General features: G+C 34.9%; 1 protein-coding gene across 1 annotated transcript in view; it reads right to left on the minus strand.

Annotated features, from left to right (window-relative positions):
- The window catches only part of ETFDH (electron transfer flavoprotein dehydrogenase), a 34593-nt gene that overhangs the window by 13052 nt on the left and 2101 nt on the right, over nucleotides 1-19440 (minus strand). Inside the window, exons 2-9 of the mRNA XM_074229051.1 lie at nucleotides 17492-17638; nucleotides 16842-17071; nucleotides 15359-15440; nucleotides 12650-12768; nucleotides 12420-12497; nucleotides 6531-6677; nucleotides 5142-5282; nucleotides 4551-4694 (exon numbers count right to left, since the gene is read on the minus strand). Of these exons, the coding sequence (XP_074085152.1) occupies nucleotides 4551-4694; nucleotides 5142-5282; nucleotides 6531-6677; nucleotides 12420-12497; nucleotides 12650-12768; nucleotides 15359-15440; nucleotides 16842-17071; nucleotides 17492-17638 (1088 nt within the window). The remainder of the gene's footprint in view (nucleotides 1-4550; nucleotides 4695-5141; nucleotides 5283-6530; nucleotides 6678-12419; nucleotides 12498-12649; nucleotides 12769-15358; nucleotides 15441-16841; nucleotides 17072-17491; nucleotides 17639-19440) is intronic.

Genomic DNA, 19440 nt, shown 5'->3' on the forward strand with positions numbered 1-19440 from the left:
TTTAATGCTTCCACCTCAGCTAACTTGTATATTGATGCTAATACCTCTGCCCTATTTAACTGAACTTGATGTTCCCTGGAAAACATGTATATGCTGTTGCAAAAGGAAAATGCTCAGTGATTACTATAATTAGGAAATGTCAAATTGTGGGAAAATGCCCTTGGGAACTATCTTCCTAGAGATCACTGGATTGTAACATCTGTAACCTCTCCTCATTGTACCTGCACTATTACTCATTTTAAGGTCAATGCTCCTATAACCATATATAATTTTCATGTTATTCCTTTTGTGCTTTATGATTACTTTGCATTCATAATCTAGCTGATTATACTGTGTAATTCAGGAATAGTGTGTGGAATGATTACATAGCAGTTGAAACCCTGTCTTTTGGACCATTCCTCTAATCTCTGGGATTTGACAATATACCTTCAGTCTAATTTCTCTATGTTACATGAAGTATTACCTCTAACATTCAAATTAATCTGTCTTCTGTTGGCCAGACTGCCCCTTTTTCAGGCTTCCTGTCTCCACTGGTAGGGTGATGATTTTCTTTTACTTTTCCCCTGACCAAGTAGATGAAGTAACTTTTAATTGAGTACCCAAATCTTTACCTCTTCCAAATATATATTTGTCTTTAGAAACTCTTATACAAATTATTAAGTGATTCTGATTCTCTATAGCAACTATTGGAGAAAAATGAAAGAGCTCTTAATGAACATCAAATACAGACCACATAGTTGCTGGTAAACTACTTGAGGCCTCTCGTCTTGTAACTATTGACACTAATCATCACTGATAGGATTTCTTGTTTTCCTCTGCTACGGCCAATAGATATTTTAATGCTATAGCTCTTCCTATATTTTTGTTATTATTAGTTTTCTTGTTTATATGTAATTGCTACATGTATTTTAAGATAAGAAGAATTTTTCATAATGTTTCTACATTAGTGGGAACTGCATATGTCCTTTCCAGTATCAAAGCCAAATGAAGGGTTAATACCCATTCTGATCCTGAGCAAGGCCATATGCTAGTTCCCCCACCCAAGGTCCCCTCATCACCTTTGCATGTGCCAGATACTCCCTCTAGGAACTAGCCATTCCTGGAGGTTGAATCTCGGGAGGGTTGGCTACTTTCCCAGAGGTTCAACGTTTAATTAGTTTCAGAACCTTGGTCGCGAGTCTGCCCAGGTCACGCACATACTCTTCACATGGTCATGTGCGTACTCTTCACATGTCCTGGTTAAGTGCCAAAAAAAAAAGCTTATATAAGCCTATCAGCAATGTGCCACCTTTGTCTGGAACCCCTTAAAAGTCCCTAACATTGGCTATCCCCTCGGAGTTTCGCCCATGGAAAGGACGCTTCGCCTGGGACATTTTCCCAATCACAACTCTGAAAGGCTATGATTTGGAACTCCCCAGCCACTGTTGATTCAAATGTTGGTGCTCCCCCAATTGGTGATGTTTTCTATTAATATCTATCTTTATGTAGGCTTTGCTCTTCTTTTTATTATATTGGGACTTATTGGTTACTTTTGCTGTAAAACTGATTTATTTCTAACCTGTTTTATAATCACTTTATTAAATATACTTTTTTGTTTTGTTTTGTTGGTGTGAATATGTCATTTTGTAGGAGTGACTAGAAACCAAAACTCCTTAATCAAACACAAAGCCAACAAGAGTCTGGACTAGGATTCAATCCAGGACTTGGTGCTTAGTAAGGGGATACAAAGCAGGGACTCATGGAGGGCCTCCACTTCTTGCCTTTTCTTCCTTTTTAGTCCTAGGAGGAGGGCTTTTCCCAACACTCCCCGCCTACTCTTCTTTAATCAATCAGGAAATAAGCATTTATAAAGTGTCTACTGTGTGTCAGGAGCTGAGTTACAAAGACAAAAATAAAACAGAAATCTCTGAGGTCCTGAAGGACTTTCTATTCTATTACAGGGGAAAACAATCTCCACACATCTAAGTAAATAGAAAATACATACAAAGCACTTCTGGGAAGGAAGTTAGGGGTTCTAAGAGGTGCATACAGGTCAGTCAGTCCACCCAACCATCAGAGGAGAGGGAAGGGTGGACAATCTTGGCCCAGAGATGGGAGATGAAATGTCATGGGTGAGGCCCAGAAAGGAAGGACCCCACATGGGAATGCTTATGAAGGACTTCCAGTGCTAAAGAGAAGAATCTACATTTGAGCCTCCTGAAGGTTTTTAAGGAAGGGAATAACTTAGACTTATGCTTTAGGAATATCTATGTAGTAGAAGGAATGGAGGGGGGGGGGGGACTTTAAATATGGAAACCAAGTAGGAGAATTTTGTAGCAGATCAAGTGACAGAGGATGATGATGAAGACCTGAACTACGATGGTGCATGCTTGAGATGAAAGAAGGGCTCGAAGGCAGGAGATGCTGGGGAGGGAGAACTGATATGACTTGGCATCTGCCTGGACAAAGCAGAGCCAGGAAGACTCCAAGACTGTCAATATGAGTGACTACAAGAATGGAGGTGTCCTTGATAAGAACAATGAAGCCTGGAAGAGAGGTGGGTTGGGGGAAGGGAGAGAGTTCTGTTTTGCCCAGGTTGAGTTTAAGGTGCCTAGGGAACATCTAAGGCAATTAGTCATGTGTTTGTGTATATGTGTTTTGGGGGGAAGGAAGAAGCTTTCAGGACAAGAGGTCTTGTATTGGTGGGAGGTCTTGCATTGCTAAGGGCAAGGTGGAAAGTGAGAATAGAATTGGAAGAGCTTGAGGACTTGTAATTCCTATGGAACAGGAGCTCCTTTAGTCCTTTATTAATCCTTTAGAGGATCACACCAACCAATAAAATGATTGGAGGCATGAACTACACTATTATATTTATTACAGGGAGGGGTTTGCTGTGCAAACTTGCCTTTATAAATATTGTCCCATCTCAGGGCCTAATTTATGGAAAATAGGACTATTGAAGATGGTCTGGCTGCTGCAGGAGTTCTCTTGGCCTTAAATGGTATTGTTTCTCCCCTGTCACTGAGGCATATCAATAACACTAGGCTAGCACTAACTTGTGCTATGTCATGATAGAATTGGCAATCAGGTACATCCTAAACTGTCTCTCAATAGGCTAACTGTCAGTATATTTTTTCCTCTCCTTTCCTTCTATCTTTGAATTGTAAGCTACTCATCAGTATGATACAATTGGCAACAGCTTTAATACTAGGCACAATGTCAATAGGGTTATACTACTCTGCTGTTAGTATACTCCCTGGACCTCAGGTTGCAACACTTGAAAGCTATTTCTATAGGTAGAAATGATGGCAACTTCCAAAAAACTCTCCAAATCAGTGTTAGAAGAGTAGTCACATATGGAAAATACAAAGTCAGGGATTCATATGTATAGAACATTTACTAGGAATCTCTTTTTTAATGCTGCACAGTAGAATGTCATATATTAAGGCAGCTACTTCTTATACCTTTAAGAGGGTTCATTTTCTAAAGGCAACAAAAATCTCATAAGATGCTCTCAAGGTAAGGAACCTACAAAGAAAGTATTGTTTTAAGGTTCTACTGAAAAGGATGCAATAAAAGGAAATTTTTGGTTATTTGTGACTCTTATGGACATAAATATCTTTCACCTCACAATAATATTGGAATACTTTATTTTTGTTTTTAGATTTTTGTAAGGCAATGGGGTTAAGTGATTTGCCCAAGGTCACACAGCTAGGTAATTATTAAATATTTGATGCTGGATTTGAACTCAGATACTCCTGATTTCAGGACTGGTGCTCTATCTACTATGCCACCTAGCTGCCCCCAAATTGGAATACTTTCAAAGACAGATTTATAAATATTAATAATAGATGTAAATTGGTACTTAGAATTTAAAATTGTAAATTGTGGATTTTTTAAAGTACTATCATGAAAAAATTTTATCTTGAATTTCAAAATTCAATTATTCAAACACTGTTTATGAGTTATACTTATTTACAATAAAATACAAAGTAAGTCACAGACTTAAATGAGATGTAAAATCGGAAAGTTTAAAAATAGAACTGAAATTACCTATTAGGAGCACAAAGAGTAAATGTTACCAGCTATTTGAGGTATGTGCTTTAACTGGTCTCAGTTTGTCCAAAGCTAAAGTAATAGAATTTTCATAGATAATCTGTCAGAATAGAAACTTTTTACTTCAAATTCAAGAAAAGAATTTATCACATTAGGGCTTTGCATAAAGGAGAATGAGGTAATGGTAGATCATCTTATGGTTATATAAAATGTAAAAGGCAAAAGGATGTAAAATTGCATTTTTAAAAAAATTTGGAGAGGTTGACACAGTATTTGATTTACAATTTAAAAGATAAATTGTAATTATAATGACTATTAGGTAAGATAATATAATATATTCTCAAACAATAGGTGTTTTGCAGAAATTATTTTTCCCTTCCATTTATAATTCTTTTAATCGAAACCTTCATGCTACTTTTGATGTTAAATTTATGATAATGGCAAACAGTATGCATGGGGGGGAATCAAGGAAAATAACTGTGATTAAAAAAAAAGGAAAAAAAAATCAGTATTACCTGAAAACCACCTTCATTGAGAGCTCTGGCTCCATAAGCAATCCTTTTTCCACCCTCCAGGGTTGGCTGAATACTAGGATGGTGTTTCCACCTCTGGAACTCTCTAAAAGGGCTTAGGTATGGATTTTGATAATCTAAACCAACCTTTAAAAAAGAAGTATTTTTTTATTTTAAATTTAAATTTAAATGTAAGTCAAGTTGACTTATTATATTCACTCTTATTACCCAGGAAAAAAATTAACATCTTAACAACTGACTACTTCAAATTAAAAGAATAAATAGCATGCAAGATATGTTTAGGAAAGAAGACAAAAAACCACAAGTAGCAGAAATTTTTAAAAAAATCATTAAACATTAAAAAATAAGAGCAATTTAATAGTATTATGGAAAGATGTGTCATACCATGATAGATTATGAGAATGTACTCAACACATTCTCCTAAGTACCTAATATTTTTATCTTCTCTAGGAGTAATATTGACTGAAATGAAATGTGAAGTATTAGTTTTGAAAAGCTTTAATAGTGTCTCATTTCTGTAACAAAAAAAAATTCTTTGAACAGAACCAATATTGGAGAAAAGTAAAAACTTACCACAAAACCAAGAGCTACCATTGGCTCGCTCTCATTTAAATGGTAGAGGAAAGACCCTCCGTAAGTATGTCTGTCCAAGGGCCAACCAACTGTGTGTTCTACTTTTCCTGGTTTCCAATTCTTTTTGTCAATAATCCATAACTGCAAATAATGTATAAATATATTTAATATTTTTGTTTTTTAGTGGTAAAAGTTTTTCAGAAAAAGAGTAATAATAAGATAGATATATAAAAGAGGTCCTCCAAACAAACATATGTATATGTATGTGTGTGTGTGTGTGTGTGTGTGTGTGTGTGTGTATACACACACACATATATATGTCAGTTAAAATTTAATAATAATGATCAGTTTCAAAAGTTTTTTTCAAGTGCCAATTATTTGCTGAGTAGATCTATTATACAGTTGGGTTTCTTTTTTAGGTTTTGCAAGGCAAACGGGGTTAAGTGGGTTGGTCAAGGCCACACAACTAGGTTAATTATTAAGTCTCTGAGACCGGATTTGAACCCAGGTATTCCTGACTCCAGGGCCGGTGTTTTATCCACTATGCCACCTAGTCACCCCTTATTATACAGTTTTAAGAAGGAGGATACCATATTAGGACAATTCAATGGTTCGCTGAATGATTCATTCTCCTTTAAGGTTTTAAATTTCAGTTTTCAAGATCAATTTCCCTCTCTCACTAAAATTTAATTTAGGAAGTTTCAATAAATATTGCAAAAAGGAATTGTAAATTTTCAAAACAATGAATTCCCAGTATAATGCCAGAATGAAAGAACTACAAGCCTGGTGAATGCATACATGTACTTTATTATCTGGAAAAAAATTAGGAAATGAAAATCTCTAATGTTCTATATTTTCTCTCACACTATGGAATCAAGAGGATGAACAGATGTGACAAATGGGATAAATTCAAATGAAATCCTAATAAATCAAAGTAAAACTACATATTTTGTAAAGTCCAAGAAATTAAAGATTTAAAGGATAAGATAATTTAAATAATGTCATGCAGGACAGACCACCTAGCATATAAGCCTTATTTTCAGTTATATTACTAACAGAATCACATATCAAAATCTGATACAAAATCATTAAGATGAAAAATAACTCAGAATTACAAGTATAGTTCAAGTTTCAGTCATTTAATTTATACAGATGATAAAAACTAAATAGAACTAAATAGAAATATAATAAAATACCCTCGACTATCTCTGTTGTAATGAGATTTGAATCCTAAAATTATAAAATATATCAGACTTTTACTACCTTTACTATAAAATAGTTCAACTCAATTTAAAAAAAAATTATGACTCTTTGTCATGAAAAATAGCTGTGTAATAATACTGATTCAATCTTCCAACGATTAAAATTTCTAAAATGACAAAATGTTACCTCCTTTAATCCAATACCATAAGTCTGGGGTTGACAATTGGCCCTCAAGTCAAACTTCTTATACAGCTGTTTGGCGAGATGTCCATGACAACCTTCACTAAAAATGGTGACTTTGGCATGTAGCTCTAGTCCTCTTTCAAAAGTATCCTGTAAAATCACAGCGTGTTATAATCAGCATGCCTCCAACTAATAATATGCTACAACACAGAATCATTTTCTGGATGCACAAGGTTAAGGCTATGTCTATCCTCAAAATAACTCATTTCTTTGGTTGTGTCTTATACAGAATGAGACTTCTTCACACTTGAGGAAGCTGTTTCACAATTACTATGACCAAAAAAATCCATCATCTGGTGGTGGCTGCCCTGATGATGAGCCTTTCTAAATTTAGTTATGCTGCTTGTCAGCTGACAGTCCATCTGGAAGGCTCTTATTTGAATGAGGCTTTTCTAGCTTGCTAGGCCTTTTACTAGCAGGATATTTGAGAACCCATGCTAAAGCTCAATATCATGAAACATCAGAGGGGCCAAAGGAAAAAATTTCAGATTATAAAAACTTAAATGACTAAGATGTTTTAGATTAAAAAAATGAAAAAAGTAAAAAATAAACCAAACAAACCAAAAGGTATAAAGGAGATAGTATGTGTAATCCAAAGCAAGACAATAATGTAAACCTCACTTCATGAGATTAGATTTGTACAACACACAGGAAAGAGGTGTCCAACTAGTTTTGTTGAGAAGTTTCCAAAGTGGGGCCAGTAGATGAAGCTGGTCTTCTGGAAGGGAGATGAGATCTAGTTTTGGGAAAGACAAGAGGAGATGCAGAAACAATGGAGTTCACTGCTGTGTCAAAGAATCACAGTGAAGTTCCAGCACCATCTTGGTTAACCAAGGGCCACTTTCCTCTGCCATGTGCTTTTTCATTTACTTGCGCTTTTATCTGCTAGTGCTTTTATCTACCAATTCTATACTCAACATCATCCCCAATTCAGGAGATTACTAACTTGAAGGGTCAGCCTTGTGTGGAATTATAAGACAGAGGGAGCAGAAAGGATGTCTGGCTTTATCACCTGGCCTAAAATGCTTACAGGTCTAAAAACCTGATTTCATTTACAAGACTGCTTCTTGTGAGTTCAAAAATGAATGAAAAGAGGGCTAATCTCTTTTTGCTAGGGTTTAACTTCTGACTGAGGCATAGACTTGCTATATGACTCCAGGCAAGTCATTCAACAACCCTAAGAGGTTTACTTTTCTTATCAGTAAAATGAATAATGCATGTACTACCAATAATCTCAACTGGTTTGTGAAAATTTGTGTAAAACCTTTTAAGTCCTTTGTTTAGCATAACTTTTGAATATTATGATTAGGGATCAGAGCTTTAGAAAAAGTACAGAACTTTGGCATAGGCTACCTCTGCTATAAATCTTATCAGTTGGCTATTGGCTTTTAAGATGACTATATCAATAAACTGGGCAGATGGTGATACCTTTCTTTTTAACCTAATTATTAATTGGATGGCTGCTTTCTTCATTGTTGGTGTTAGCATATCAATGTACCTTTTGTTGAGTTTAGCAAAGTGAAATACTTGTGCTTATTATTTTAATACCAAAGTTAATAATAGGGAGGAAGTTTTAAAAAAATATATGTGTAATGGTCAGACTCCAGAGAAGCATGGAATGAATTACAGGAACTGATGCTGAGCAAGGGAAGCAGAACCAAGAGAATTGTACACACTAATAACAATACTGTGAATTGATCAATCTTTTCCTTTTTTTAGGTTTTTTCCAAGGCAATGGGGTTAAGTGGCTTGCCCAAGGCCACACAGCTAGGTAATTATTAAATGTCTGAGGCTGGATTTCAACTCAGGTACTCCTAACTCCAGGGCTGGTGCTCTAGCCACTGTGCCACCTAGCCACCCCTGGGTTGATCAATCTTAATGGATGTAGATCCTCTCGGTAGTTCAGAGAGCTAGGACAATCCTAGGAGGTCAGCTGTGGACAATGCTATCCCCATCCAGAGGAAGAAAAACAAAACAAAACTAAAAAAATTTACAGATGACCTTGGGCAAGTCATTTAACACCATTGCCTTAAATAAATTTTAAAAGAATGTGAATGTGAATGAATTCTACATTTAAAAAAAATTTCTTTTATGTATTTCTTTTCCCTTAATCCTAATTCCTCATACTAAAAAATGATTAATCTGTAAACATGTTGAACACAAATATGTATGTACAATATTCATTTCACTGTTTGCCACTGAACAGGGGTGGGAAGGGAAGGTGGAATTAAAATATCCATATCCATATTTTATATTTATATGCATATTTTATATCCATATACATGTAGATGAATGGTGAAAAACTTTCGTAACACATAACTGGAAAACTAAAAATAAATCATCAATTGAAAAAAAAGTATACGTGTGCATATATCTTTTTTTTTAGGTTTTTTTTTTTTGCAAGGCAAATGGGGTTAAAGTGGCTTGCCCAAGGCCACACAGCTAGGTAATTATTAAGTGTCTGGGGCCGCATTTGAGGGTTGGTGCTCTATCCACTGCGCCACCTAGCCGCCCCCATATATCTTTTTAAAAAGAAAAACATTCAATTCAAATATTTGCATTCCATATGCATTTGGTTGGGGAAAACAGACATGGGTTGTTGTTCAATGGTTTCAATAGTTCAATTTCCTACTCTTTTGTGACCCCAATTGGGATTTTCTTGGCAAAGATAATGAAGTAGTTTTCCATTTCCTTCTCCAGCTTGTTTTATTAGATTTTATAAAACTTGCCAAGAGTCATACAGCTAGTAAGTGTTTGAGGTCAAACTTGAACTCAGGTCTTCCTGATTCCTGGTACAGTGCTTTATCCATTGAGCAATATAGCTACCTACCTCCAAACCATTTAAGACCAAACATTTGAAAGGATTAATTTGAAAATTTGAAATTTTCTTTGAAATGAATTTTTAAAAAAATAAATTTTTAAAAAATAGCATTAAATAGACATTTGGGAAACATGCAAACCCAGCCACAGTCCAAAGTTCTTTCCAAGCACCAGGTTTGGGGATGACATTTGCTGGACTAATGAGGAGAGACTGGTTTATACATGAACTGAAATGAGCATGACGATATGGTACCTTGCTACTGTAACACTTAGTTGTTAGCTCCCAAACACTATGATCTTAGGCTTTGAACTAAGAAAGCTTAAGAGGTCCTGATAAGACTTCAAAGAACATGAGAGCAGAGGCTTTCATGATATGTTTTAATGGGAAAACACCATCCAGGGAGTCAGGAGATTGTGTGACCTTAGACAAGGAACTTAATCTTATTGGTCTTTAATTTCCTAGTCTGTAAAATGAGCGAGTTAAACTAGATGATGTTTAAAGCCACTTTCAAGCTCTAAAATTCTGTGAATCTAGGGTAAATATTTAAAATTATGTTTTAAGTACATTTTAAACATTTCAAGAATCAATGATTTTACTGATAATAATTCTTCCAAGGCAAATTGCAAGTTCCTTTAAGTCTTGTAACAACAGACTCTAGTCAAAAAATTAGCCTCTCTAAGACTAATATAGCAATATTCTCAACCCTTAGCTAGGTTGGTTCTTGGAGTACAAACTGTCTGATATCAGTATTAACAGCAGGCTTTTGTAGTTTTGTCCTTTGTGGCACAGCTTTCAAGAACTCAGGATTATCCACCTTCATTCACACCCTGATGAAATATAGAAGTGGGACTTTTAGATAATATAATTCCAAAAAATGTAAACTTCACTATCAACCATACTAGTAGACAGCAGGACTGTCTAATAGCCATGAAGGTCTAGTTAGGAATGTATAACATAAATTGTATGGTCCCAATAACAAATGGTCCTATGGCTTTCTCTACGGGAGTGATGCAAGGCTAAGGCTTGGCAAGACACAACTGGTGAATGCTAATGAGACTAGAGACTCAATAAAAAAGGACAGTACAGAATTATATTAGTTCAACAAGGGGTCATGATGGAGAAAAGGAGAGAAAATGGGTAGTATGGGGGAAGACAGCAAAGAAGAGGACTGAGGAATAGAGGGAGTAGAGGTTGTGGTACACACAAAGAGTAACATTTGGTAAAGAAGCAGAGGGTGATTATGGTCACATAAAGTAATTTCAGAATTCTTTAACATAGAGGTGGTACATTTATAAGTGACAGCAAAATCAAATCAAAGTCATGGTCATCTTTGTATGTAAGAGCAGGACACTGAAAGTGAGTAAGTTAAGAAATTGAGTTGTTAGGGTATTGTTAGGATGAGGGAGAGTCTATATGTAAAGCTGAAGTCTTCTAGTATAAGGGCAGGAGTTAGGGAAGCAAGAAAATTTGTGAGCCATGTACTGAACTCATTGAGCCAAGAAGGAAGTGAGCTGAAAATCTACAGACAACCAGGATTTTGATTGTGTGGTAGATATGAATAGCTCAAATCTCAGAGGAGAATGATAGAGGTAACAAGATAACCTGAAAGCAGCAATGGGGAGCAATGAGCATTCCAACTTCTTTGCATCAACCAAATAATTGATGACAAGGATGGAAATCAGCCAGTACTGGAGAGGATGACCAAGGAGACTTTGGCATTGAGAGGCAGCAGCTAAGTATCAATAATGGCTAGAGAGTGTAATGAATGGTAAAGGAAAAGATTTAGGATGAAGGGAGGTTTGTTGTCTATGGAATAGGCATTCCAGAGGGCACAGTGGAAGAGGTGGGTTAGTGGTTGGTTTGAACTTTGGGATGGGAAGGTTGAGGGTAATAGAAATAAGAAACTAGGTAGTGGGGGACAGAGAATGAGGTGCGATGATTACTTATATAGTTTCAGAATCACTGAAATGTGTAGATTATGACCAGGTATGAAAATATTCAACAGCTCAGTGGTTGGGGCAACTCCTCTTCCTAAAGAAAGTTGAAGATCAGGATTGGAGACTAATACTGCTCTGCTTTGACAGGGACAACAGGAAGTGGAAGGCCTGAGGTCAAAGGCCTTAGGAAGGTCTCTATTGTGGGGTTAGGTGATCAGATTGGAAACAGAAGGTGGAAGCTGCCTTGTGCTAGCAGAGATACAAATTGTCCTAGGAAGGACCCTTGCTGCCTTTTCTGGAGAAGGCTGCCAGAAAACTTTGGTTGGTAGAATATGTCCTCATTCCGTGGATGATGTATTTCTTATTCTATAATATGTTTAAACATAAACCAACTCAAGGTCTTACGCGTGTAAAAAATCATAACTCTTAGATCAGTTGTAGGTATAGCTTGAAATCAAAAAAATAATCTTTGGTTGCCACAGCATGGAAAGAATGTCTGTCCCCAGTCTGACCTTTTTAATTCCACAATTGAACATAGAGAAAGTAATCACTGTCAATATTGTAATTTCCATTTGTGGATAGCATATACATATATATATACATATGTATATTATGTGTGCATGTATATGTATATATATACACACAAAATGTTTCTATAGACTTTACATTAAAATATTTAAAATAGATATATGTACCATACACATACATACACACACACACACACACACACACATATAAACGTATGAATGATAGGAGATTCAGCTTTGAAAGGGATTAAGTACAAACTGATTCATTATTTATTCTTCTCTTGGAGAACTTCATACTCTCATGTTTGTACCTCCAGTCTTTATGGTTCTAAACATGAGTGCCTAAGCAATATTTTAAAGGTTTTTGGTTTTTTTTTATCAAGAAAAAATTTTTATGTTAACTTATATTTTAGAATTCTTTTAACTATTTACGTAGTTCATGGCATTATTAAATTTTTTCACAAATGTCAAATGCTTTTCATCTGTTTTAATTTCCTTCAACATTTTTTATCAATTTCTGAAAATCCATTATGATTAAAAAATTTACCTTTGGTGCTCCATCCTTCTGAATGCCTACATCATTAGTAGCAATTCCTTTTACACTGCCATCTTCATGATATAGGACCTTATTTTTAAAGACAGAAAAAAATTAGTTACTACTTCTTTCTATAAAACTATAATTCCTTTACAAATATCTTCAAATGCATACATCTTACTAAAGTAAAAATTTTGAAATAAAAATGAATCTCTCATTAGGATAGTAGAATATTTCATTACCTCTGCAGCTGCATAGCCTGGGTATACTTCAACACCAAGCTCTTCTGCTTGCTGGCCCATCCAACTAACCAAATGGCCTAAGCGCACAATATAATTTCCATGATTAGTCATTGGAAGACCTACAAATACAGAATACATGCTCTTAGATAATATATTTAAAAATCATTCTTAAAATAAACATTAAATAATAAATATTCGAGTTTAGTATGTTCTTCAATACACTAAGGATTCATGCTTTATCATTGTATGGATTTCTCTCTACAAATGTAGATCACAGCTCCTCTGTCTTTTAGGAATTCATGAATTGATAGCATTCATTGTTTCACCTGATTATCACTTAAAGCTCAAACATCTGGTAATAAGTTTTCTTTGGAACTGACTAATGTTGGTGAAACTGTGAACTGGTTCAACCATTCTGGAATGCAGTTTGGAACTATTTCCCCAAAACTGTGCTTATACTTCAATCCAACAATCCAACTACTTGATATTGTCCTAATGAGAAAAAAGAATGAGGAAAATAACCACTATGGGCATTAGACATTCAGAAGTCTTTTTAATGTAGCAAAGTTTGGAAACAAAAAAAATTCTTATTAATTATGGGAATGGTAAAAAATTATCATATATTAATAATAGTTAGATTATTACTGAGTCTAAGAAAAGATGAAAGGGCCAGATTCAAAGGAAAGTCAACAAATATTAAACAATTATTAGAAATGAGGTACTCTGCTAAGCACTGGGGGATACAAATAAGAAAAAGTCCCTGGTCTTAAGAAGCTCACAGTCTGATGGGGGTGACAATACACAAACAAACAAGAAGAAATATATAGGATAAATTGTAGATAATCAAAGCAGAGAAGGTATTAGCATTAAGTGGGGGGTGAGAAATGTTTTTCTGTAGAAGGTGGAATTTTAGTTGGTCCTTATAAAAAAACCAGGGAAACTTGGGGACAGGGATAAGAAGAGAGAATCTAGGTATGGGAACAGCCAGTGAAAATGCATAATACATTAAAGAAATTTTAAAAATTGAAAATAGTAAGCTTTGGTCTACATTTGGACTTCATAATTCCTTCTCTGGGTATGGATGCTATTTTCCAACATAAGACATGTAGAATTCTCTTTGATATTTGAACTGCTGAGATGAGCAAAATCATCAAAGTTGATCATCACATAATGTTGTTGTTAGTCTTTACAATGTTCTTCTGGTTATGAAGTACTTTAAAAGCTGACTAGAGGATTTTATATTTTCTCCTGAAGGTAATAGGAGAGCCATTAGAACTTATTGAGAGGAGGTGGCTAGGCGGCCTAGTGGATAAAGCACCAGCCTTGGAGTCAGGAGTACCTGGGTTCAAATCCCGTCTCAGACACTTAATAATTACCTAGCTGTGTGGCTTTGGGCAAGCCACTTAACCCCATTTGCCTTGCAAAAACCTTAAAAAAAAAAGAAAAAAAAAGAACTTATTGAGGGGGGAGTGTTAAGTTCACACCTGTCTTTTAAGAAGCTCAATCTGACCACTGAGTGGAGAATGGAATGGAGTTGGGTGAGACTTGAGGCAGGGGGATCAATCAGAAAACTATGGCAAGAATTTAGACATGAAGAACTGAGGGCCTACACCAAGTGGTCATGTCAGAATCAAGAAAGGGGAATATATGAGAGATGTTATGAAGATAGAATTGACAAGATTTGGCAAATTAATTGGATATGGTGAGAAAGAATGACAAGATTCGAGTCTAGGGGACAGGGAGGATGATATCTTCAACACTAATAGGAAAGTTAGAAAGAAGGGAGGGCTTTGGGGACAAATAATTAAAGAAACTTGTGAAGAATTGTATGAACTGATGAAAAGTGAAGTGAGAAGAACCAGGAGAATGAATCATACAATGACTACATTACTATCGAAAAAAACAACTTTGAAAGACTTAAGAACTCTGAACAATGCAATGATCAATTATGACTCCAGAGGATTAAGGACAAAATATATTTACCCCTTCTTAATAGAAAAGTGATGAATTAGAGGTGCAAAATAAGTTCTATATTTTCAGATATATCTAATATATGTTTGTTTTCTTTGTCTATATTACAAGTGAAAGTTTAAAAAAATATTTGAGGGGAGGTTTGAAGGACCAAAGAGAGAGCATTAATGAAACATTTAAAAAAAATATCCGAAGAAAAGAATGTTTAGAGGGAACAGAATTAGTATGCTGAATTTAGCAAAAAAAAAGCAGTATATGAGATTTGAGTTTCATATATAGTACTATTTTTCCTATTCTTTTTAATATGACAATATTTGTGTTTGACAAATTTGAAATAAAAGAAACTTAAAAAATTTAGCCCAGCTGGTCCTCAGATGACACGTATATAACTTGCCATTGAAGATCTTACAATTTGGTAGGTGCTATCAGAATTTATGACTTTGACAATCCAGGGTTTCTTCCTTACCACCAAGAGGTAATGGAAGAAAATTTTAACTGGGAGCAATACACAGGGAAAGAAGAAGCACATATATTTTATTTATAGCTACTCATGTGTTGGCTAACTTCTTCAAAAATGCTTACAATATTTCATTCTTAGATTTGTTCTTATATTGAAATAAAAATCAAATTACGGCAATGGATTTTCTAAAGTAAATTATCCTATGCAGTTACAATACTTATATTTCATTTCTACTTTCCTATCATCTTACTCAGTGCTCAGCATTTTTCACTCCTTACCTGGAAGGATTGGCACAGGAATTCTAAATTTCTCTGTTAAAATTCCAAATCTATCTTCTGTTACAGGAGTAGTAAGTGGAGCCTATATATCAAGAAAGAAGAAAATATAAAACATTATTCACAAAAATATTTCAAGTTTAAAACAAAAATACCATATTCCTTTTTCATCACTTTTTGGGGATAAACAGGTTTTATATTATTATAGGTGATGATGGATCTCTGTTTTAGAATTTATATTACAAAAATAACAGAAAACCTTGGCTACTAAACATGAAAAAGAGAAAAAAGCAAAAAAAATCAACAAACTAAGAGATTGGTGAAGAACAACCATTGTTTTTATACTAGAATTGGTAACAACCTAAAAATATGTATTTCAGTTAGAAAACAGAAAATAGGAACGAAGAATTTTAGATCCAAGGTGCTCAATATGAAAAGCATAAGGATGATATACATATTTTACTTTTTTCCTAAGTATTTTCCCATGCTACCTAGTTCTGTCTCAGAATAAGGTTACATATGTTACCATCTTGTGAGGTAGGGCAGTCACACACATCACCCTTACAAATTAAGAAATATGTATGGAAGTGTGATGCCCAAAGTCAAACTAGCAGAATTTTTGGCAGAGACAAGGACAGATTCTAACCAATCAGATATCAATTTGTTCTAGTCTATGTGAGGTTTTACATCGTGAGTACTTCAAAAAATCCATGATTTTCTTACTGTGGGAACTTCTTTCAAGGTTTTTTTTTAATTAAAAAAATTATTTATCTAAGGAAATGGGGTTAAGGGACTTGCCCAAAGTCACATCACTAGGCAATTATTAAGCGTCTGAGGCCAGATTTGAACTTAGATACTCCTGACTCCAGGGCTGGTGCTCTATCCACTGTGCCACCCAGCTGCCTTCTCAATGTTCTTTAAAACACCGCCCTTCTTGAGTTCCTGTGGCTGAAAAAAATATCTCCTACTAGCCAACTTTCTGGTGATATGGGGGAAGAGGGATGGGTGATATAGACTGAGAGAAAAAGGTAAGGAGAGGGGGAAGTTATAGAAAGGGTGAAAAAAGGATGGAAAAGGAAGAAAGACTGGGAGAGGAGCTATATATATTTATTTTCAAAATTCAAGTTGGCCTCTCTGGGTTGGAAGCATTATTTCAAGTTTATAAAGATTCTAAGAAGAAACAAAGATTATTACATAATAAAAATTAATGGAAATCCTGTAATTTTTTTCAATACAAATGGCTCAACTTTCAAGATAGGTTATGTCATAAATCTTGCAAAATATGCAGAAAATACTAAATTAAATTAAAAATAAAAACCTCAAAATTATAACCTTAATACTTAAAGATTTAAATTCAAGTTTTCCCTTTATTCACTCAAAATGTTCATAGTTATTCTCTGAGAAAACTTCTTAAAATTAAAAGTACTTAAACAAATATTTGGAATGAAAATGATTTAAAAAAACAACAACCAATAGTTGTACATACCCCTTTCTCTTTCCAGTCTGGGAAGAGTTCTTCAAAAGCAGATGGTTCAAGACAAGCACCAGAGAGAGTATGTGCTCCTATCTGAGCAGCCTTTTCCACTAGACATACTCGAATTTCTTTTTCATGTTTAGCAGCCAACTGTTTTAGACGAATAGCTGCAGAGAGACCAGCAGGGCCTCCACCAACTATCACTACATCAGCTTCTTCTGCAAATCTTTCCATGTTCACCCCTTTAAAAGAGGTTAAAAAAAAGAATTAGATATTATTACTTGCTTAACACATTCTAAATTAAATACAAAATCTATAGTAAGTCTAACACTGTAGTTCCCTAAAATCCTGGAATAGTGGTGATTTTATTATCCCTGGTTAATCAAGTCTTAGCTTTGAAACTTCATATATACTGTACCTAAATGTAATCTACAGATTAGTATCTAAGAATGTAACTGGCAGAAGTACAATTTAGATACTGAATAAAAAAATGTAAACATTTCGAATTATCATGTGAAAAAGAGATGTCACTTCTTAAAAAAAGAGATATGAAAAAAATAAAAAAAGAGATGTCATTCCTTTGAAATTGTCCCATCATTAGTATTTTCACACTGACTTAACCCAGAAAAATTTGCCACAATTTTCTGACACTTCTTTCTTACCTTCCCATCGACTGTCTTTCTCCCGAGGACAGATTGTATAGTGCGTGGTGATACGAGGCACCACTGAAGCTGAAGCCCATCTTGCAGCACCAGGATGTAGCAGACAATCCTTCCTGAGTTTTTTTAGGGCATGTAGGCATTGATGTGCTGCATAAAAATCAAGTGCATGACTTTTATAATTTAATTTTCATGGCAAATCCCTGTGAATCAGTAGGGCACAAAGAAATGGGGGAGTCTGGGTTCAAATCCCACAGACTCATTGGGTTATCTGGGTCAAATCTCATTTCTTTAATATCAGTCCCTTATTATAAAATAAAGGAATTGGGCCAGGGGTTCATTAAAGCTTCTTCCAGCTTTAACATTCTACAATTCTATTAATTATCACTATTTTTCTAATCAAACTATTCTACACACCATTCTAGAGATACAGTGAACAGGCTAAAACAAAATCTAGAAAGACAAACTGGAATCATATTATAGAGGGTGCTGAATGCTAGGCAAAAATTGACCTCATATCTTGGGTTTGTGTTTTTTTAACAGCTAGAATGTTAGTATGCACACATTTCAGATTCTTTAGAAGTGTATCAACTTTTCAGTTTTCAGAGTGATCTCAAATTTAGAGAACCAGTAATTGAATTAATGCTCAGTCTAAAAACTGCTGACACACAATAAGGACCAATCTACAAATTTATCATTTTAATAAAGATTTGCTCAGAGTCACAAAGATCATATCAGACGCTGAATTTGAACCCAAATCTTTCCTGATCAAGTGTTCTTCTACCAAATGCTGATTGATAACCACAAAATTCAAACCAAAAATCCAAAAAAACTAGAAGGAAGGCTTCCAGCAAATTAGGTAAATCCTTTGTGAAGAATCTATGGAAGAACATGACAGAGAATGCATAATATTAGATGAGAATGCATAATGTAGATACGTTGTGATCTGTACTTTTCTCATCTTAACACTTTTGGGGTCACTCAGCTAAGTTAGTATCAAAGTTAGCATTTTAACCAAGGTGAAAGGACCAATCTTCTTAACTATTCAATTCACTGTATAACATATTGTCCTATGATGAACAAATGATAAATGTTTGAAAAAGAAAAAGTTTGGAGGAACCAGAAGGGCAATATTTAAAGATATGAAAGGGTTGTCATGCGAAGAGGCTTTGGCTAAATGGATCATATTGAATTAGGGTCATGAGATCATTCATTTAAGAATCATTTTGTTACTTGGGTCAAAGCCTTTTAAATACAAGGAAAATGTTGCCAGAATAATTAAATTACACAGATTATAAGTAACAGAGATGGCATTTGAATCCAGGTCCTGTGATTCTAACTCCACCAGTTTTTTTTTTATCATGTTCTCTTTAGCAGATCTCGAATAATGTTCATAATCTCAAAACACGTAGCACTCCTACTTCTTTATCGTCAGCATACCATCACAGTGGAAAAGGAAGAAAATATAAGAAAGTAGATATTGATTAGGGAAAAACTTAAGTCAGTTATCCAAAATCAGAGTAGGTTGCTGATTGTAGGGGATGGCATGAAAGGGGTAAATGAATGTACATATATGTGGAAGATGACACTCTGAACTCCTCAGTGGAGGTCTTCTGAGGTTAGATGATCAGAGATTGAGAATGTTCTAGACAGAATTTGTAATATGACTAGGCTAGGTATTGATAGGTTCTGAAATTTCTTGCAACTGCAATATTACAAAAGTCTGCATATTAGCTAGGGAGATAGGGCTGCCTAAGCAGGCTTATTCCTACATGTAACTTCGTCACTATAATTTCTTTTGTCCAGATATATCAGACTTTTAATTTTGTGTTTGGGTTTTCTGAGAGCAAAGACTGGATTAGAGAGGCAAAGTAATCCTGTGGCCCTTTCTGACCATTATCTTGACTTATATGACAATATAAAAATGTAAAATGTCAGATTTCTCAAATATG

The sequence above is a fragment of the Macrotis lagotis genome, chromosome 3, assembly GCF_037893015.1.
Source record: "Macrotis lagotis isolate mMagLag1 chromosome 3, bilby.v1.9.chrom.fasta, whole genome shotgun sequence".
In the NCBI taxonomy this organism is placed as follows: domain Eukaryota; kingdom Metazoa; phylum Chordata; class Mammalia; order Peramelemorphia; family Peramelidae; genus Macrotis; species Macrotis lagotis.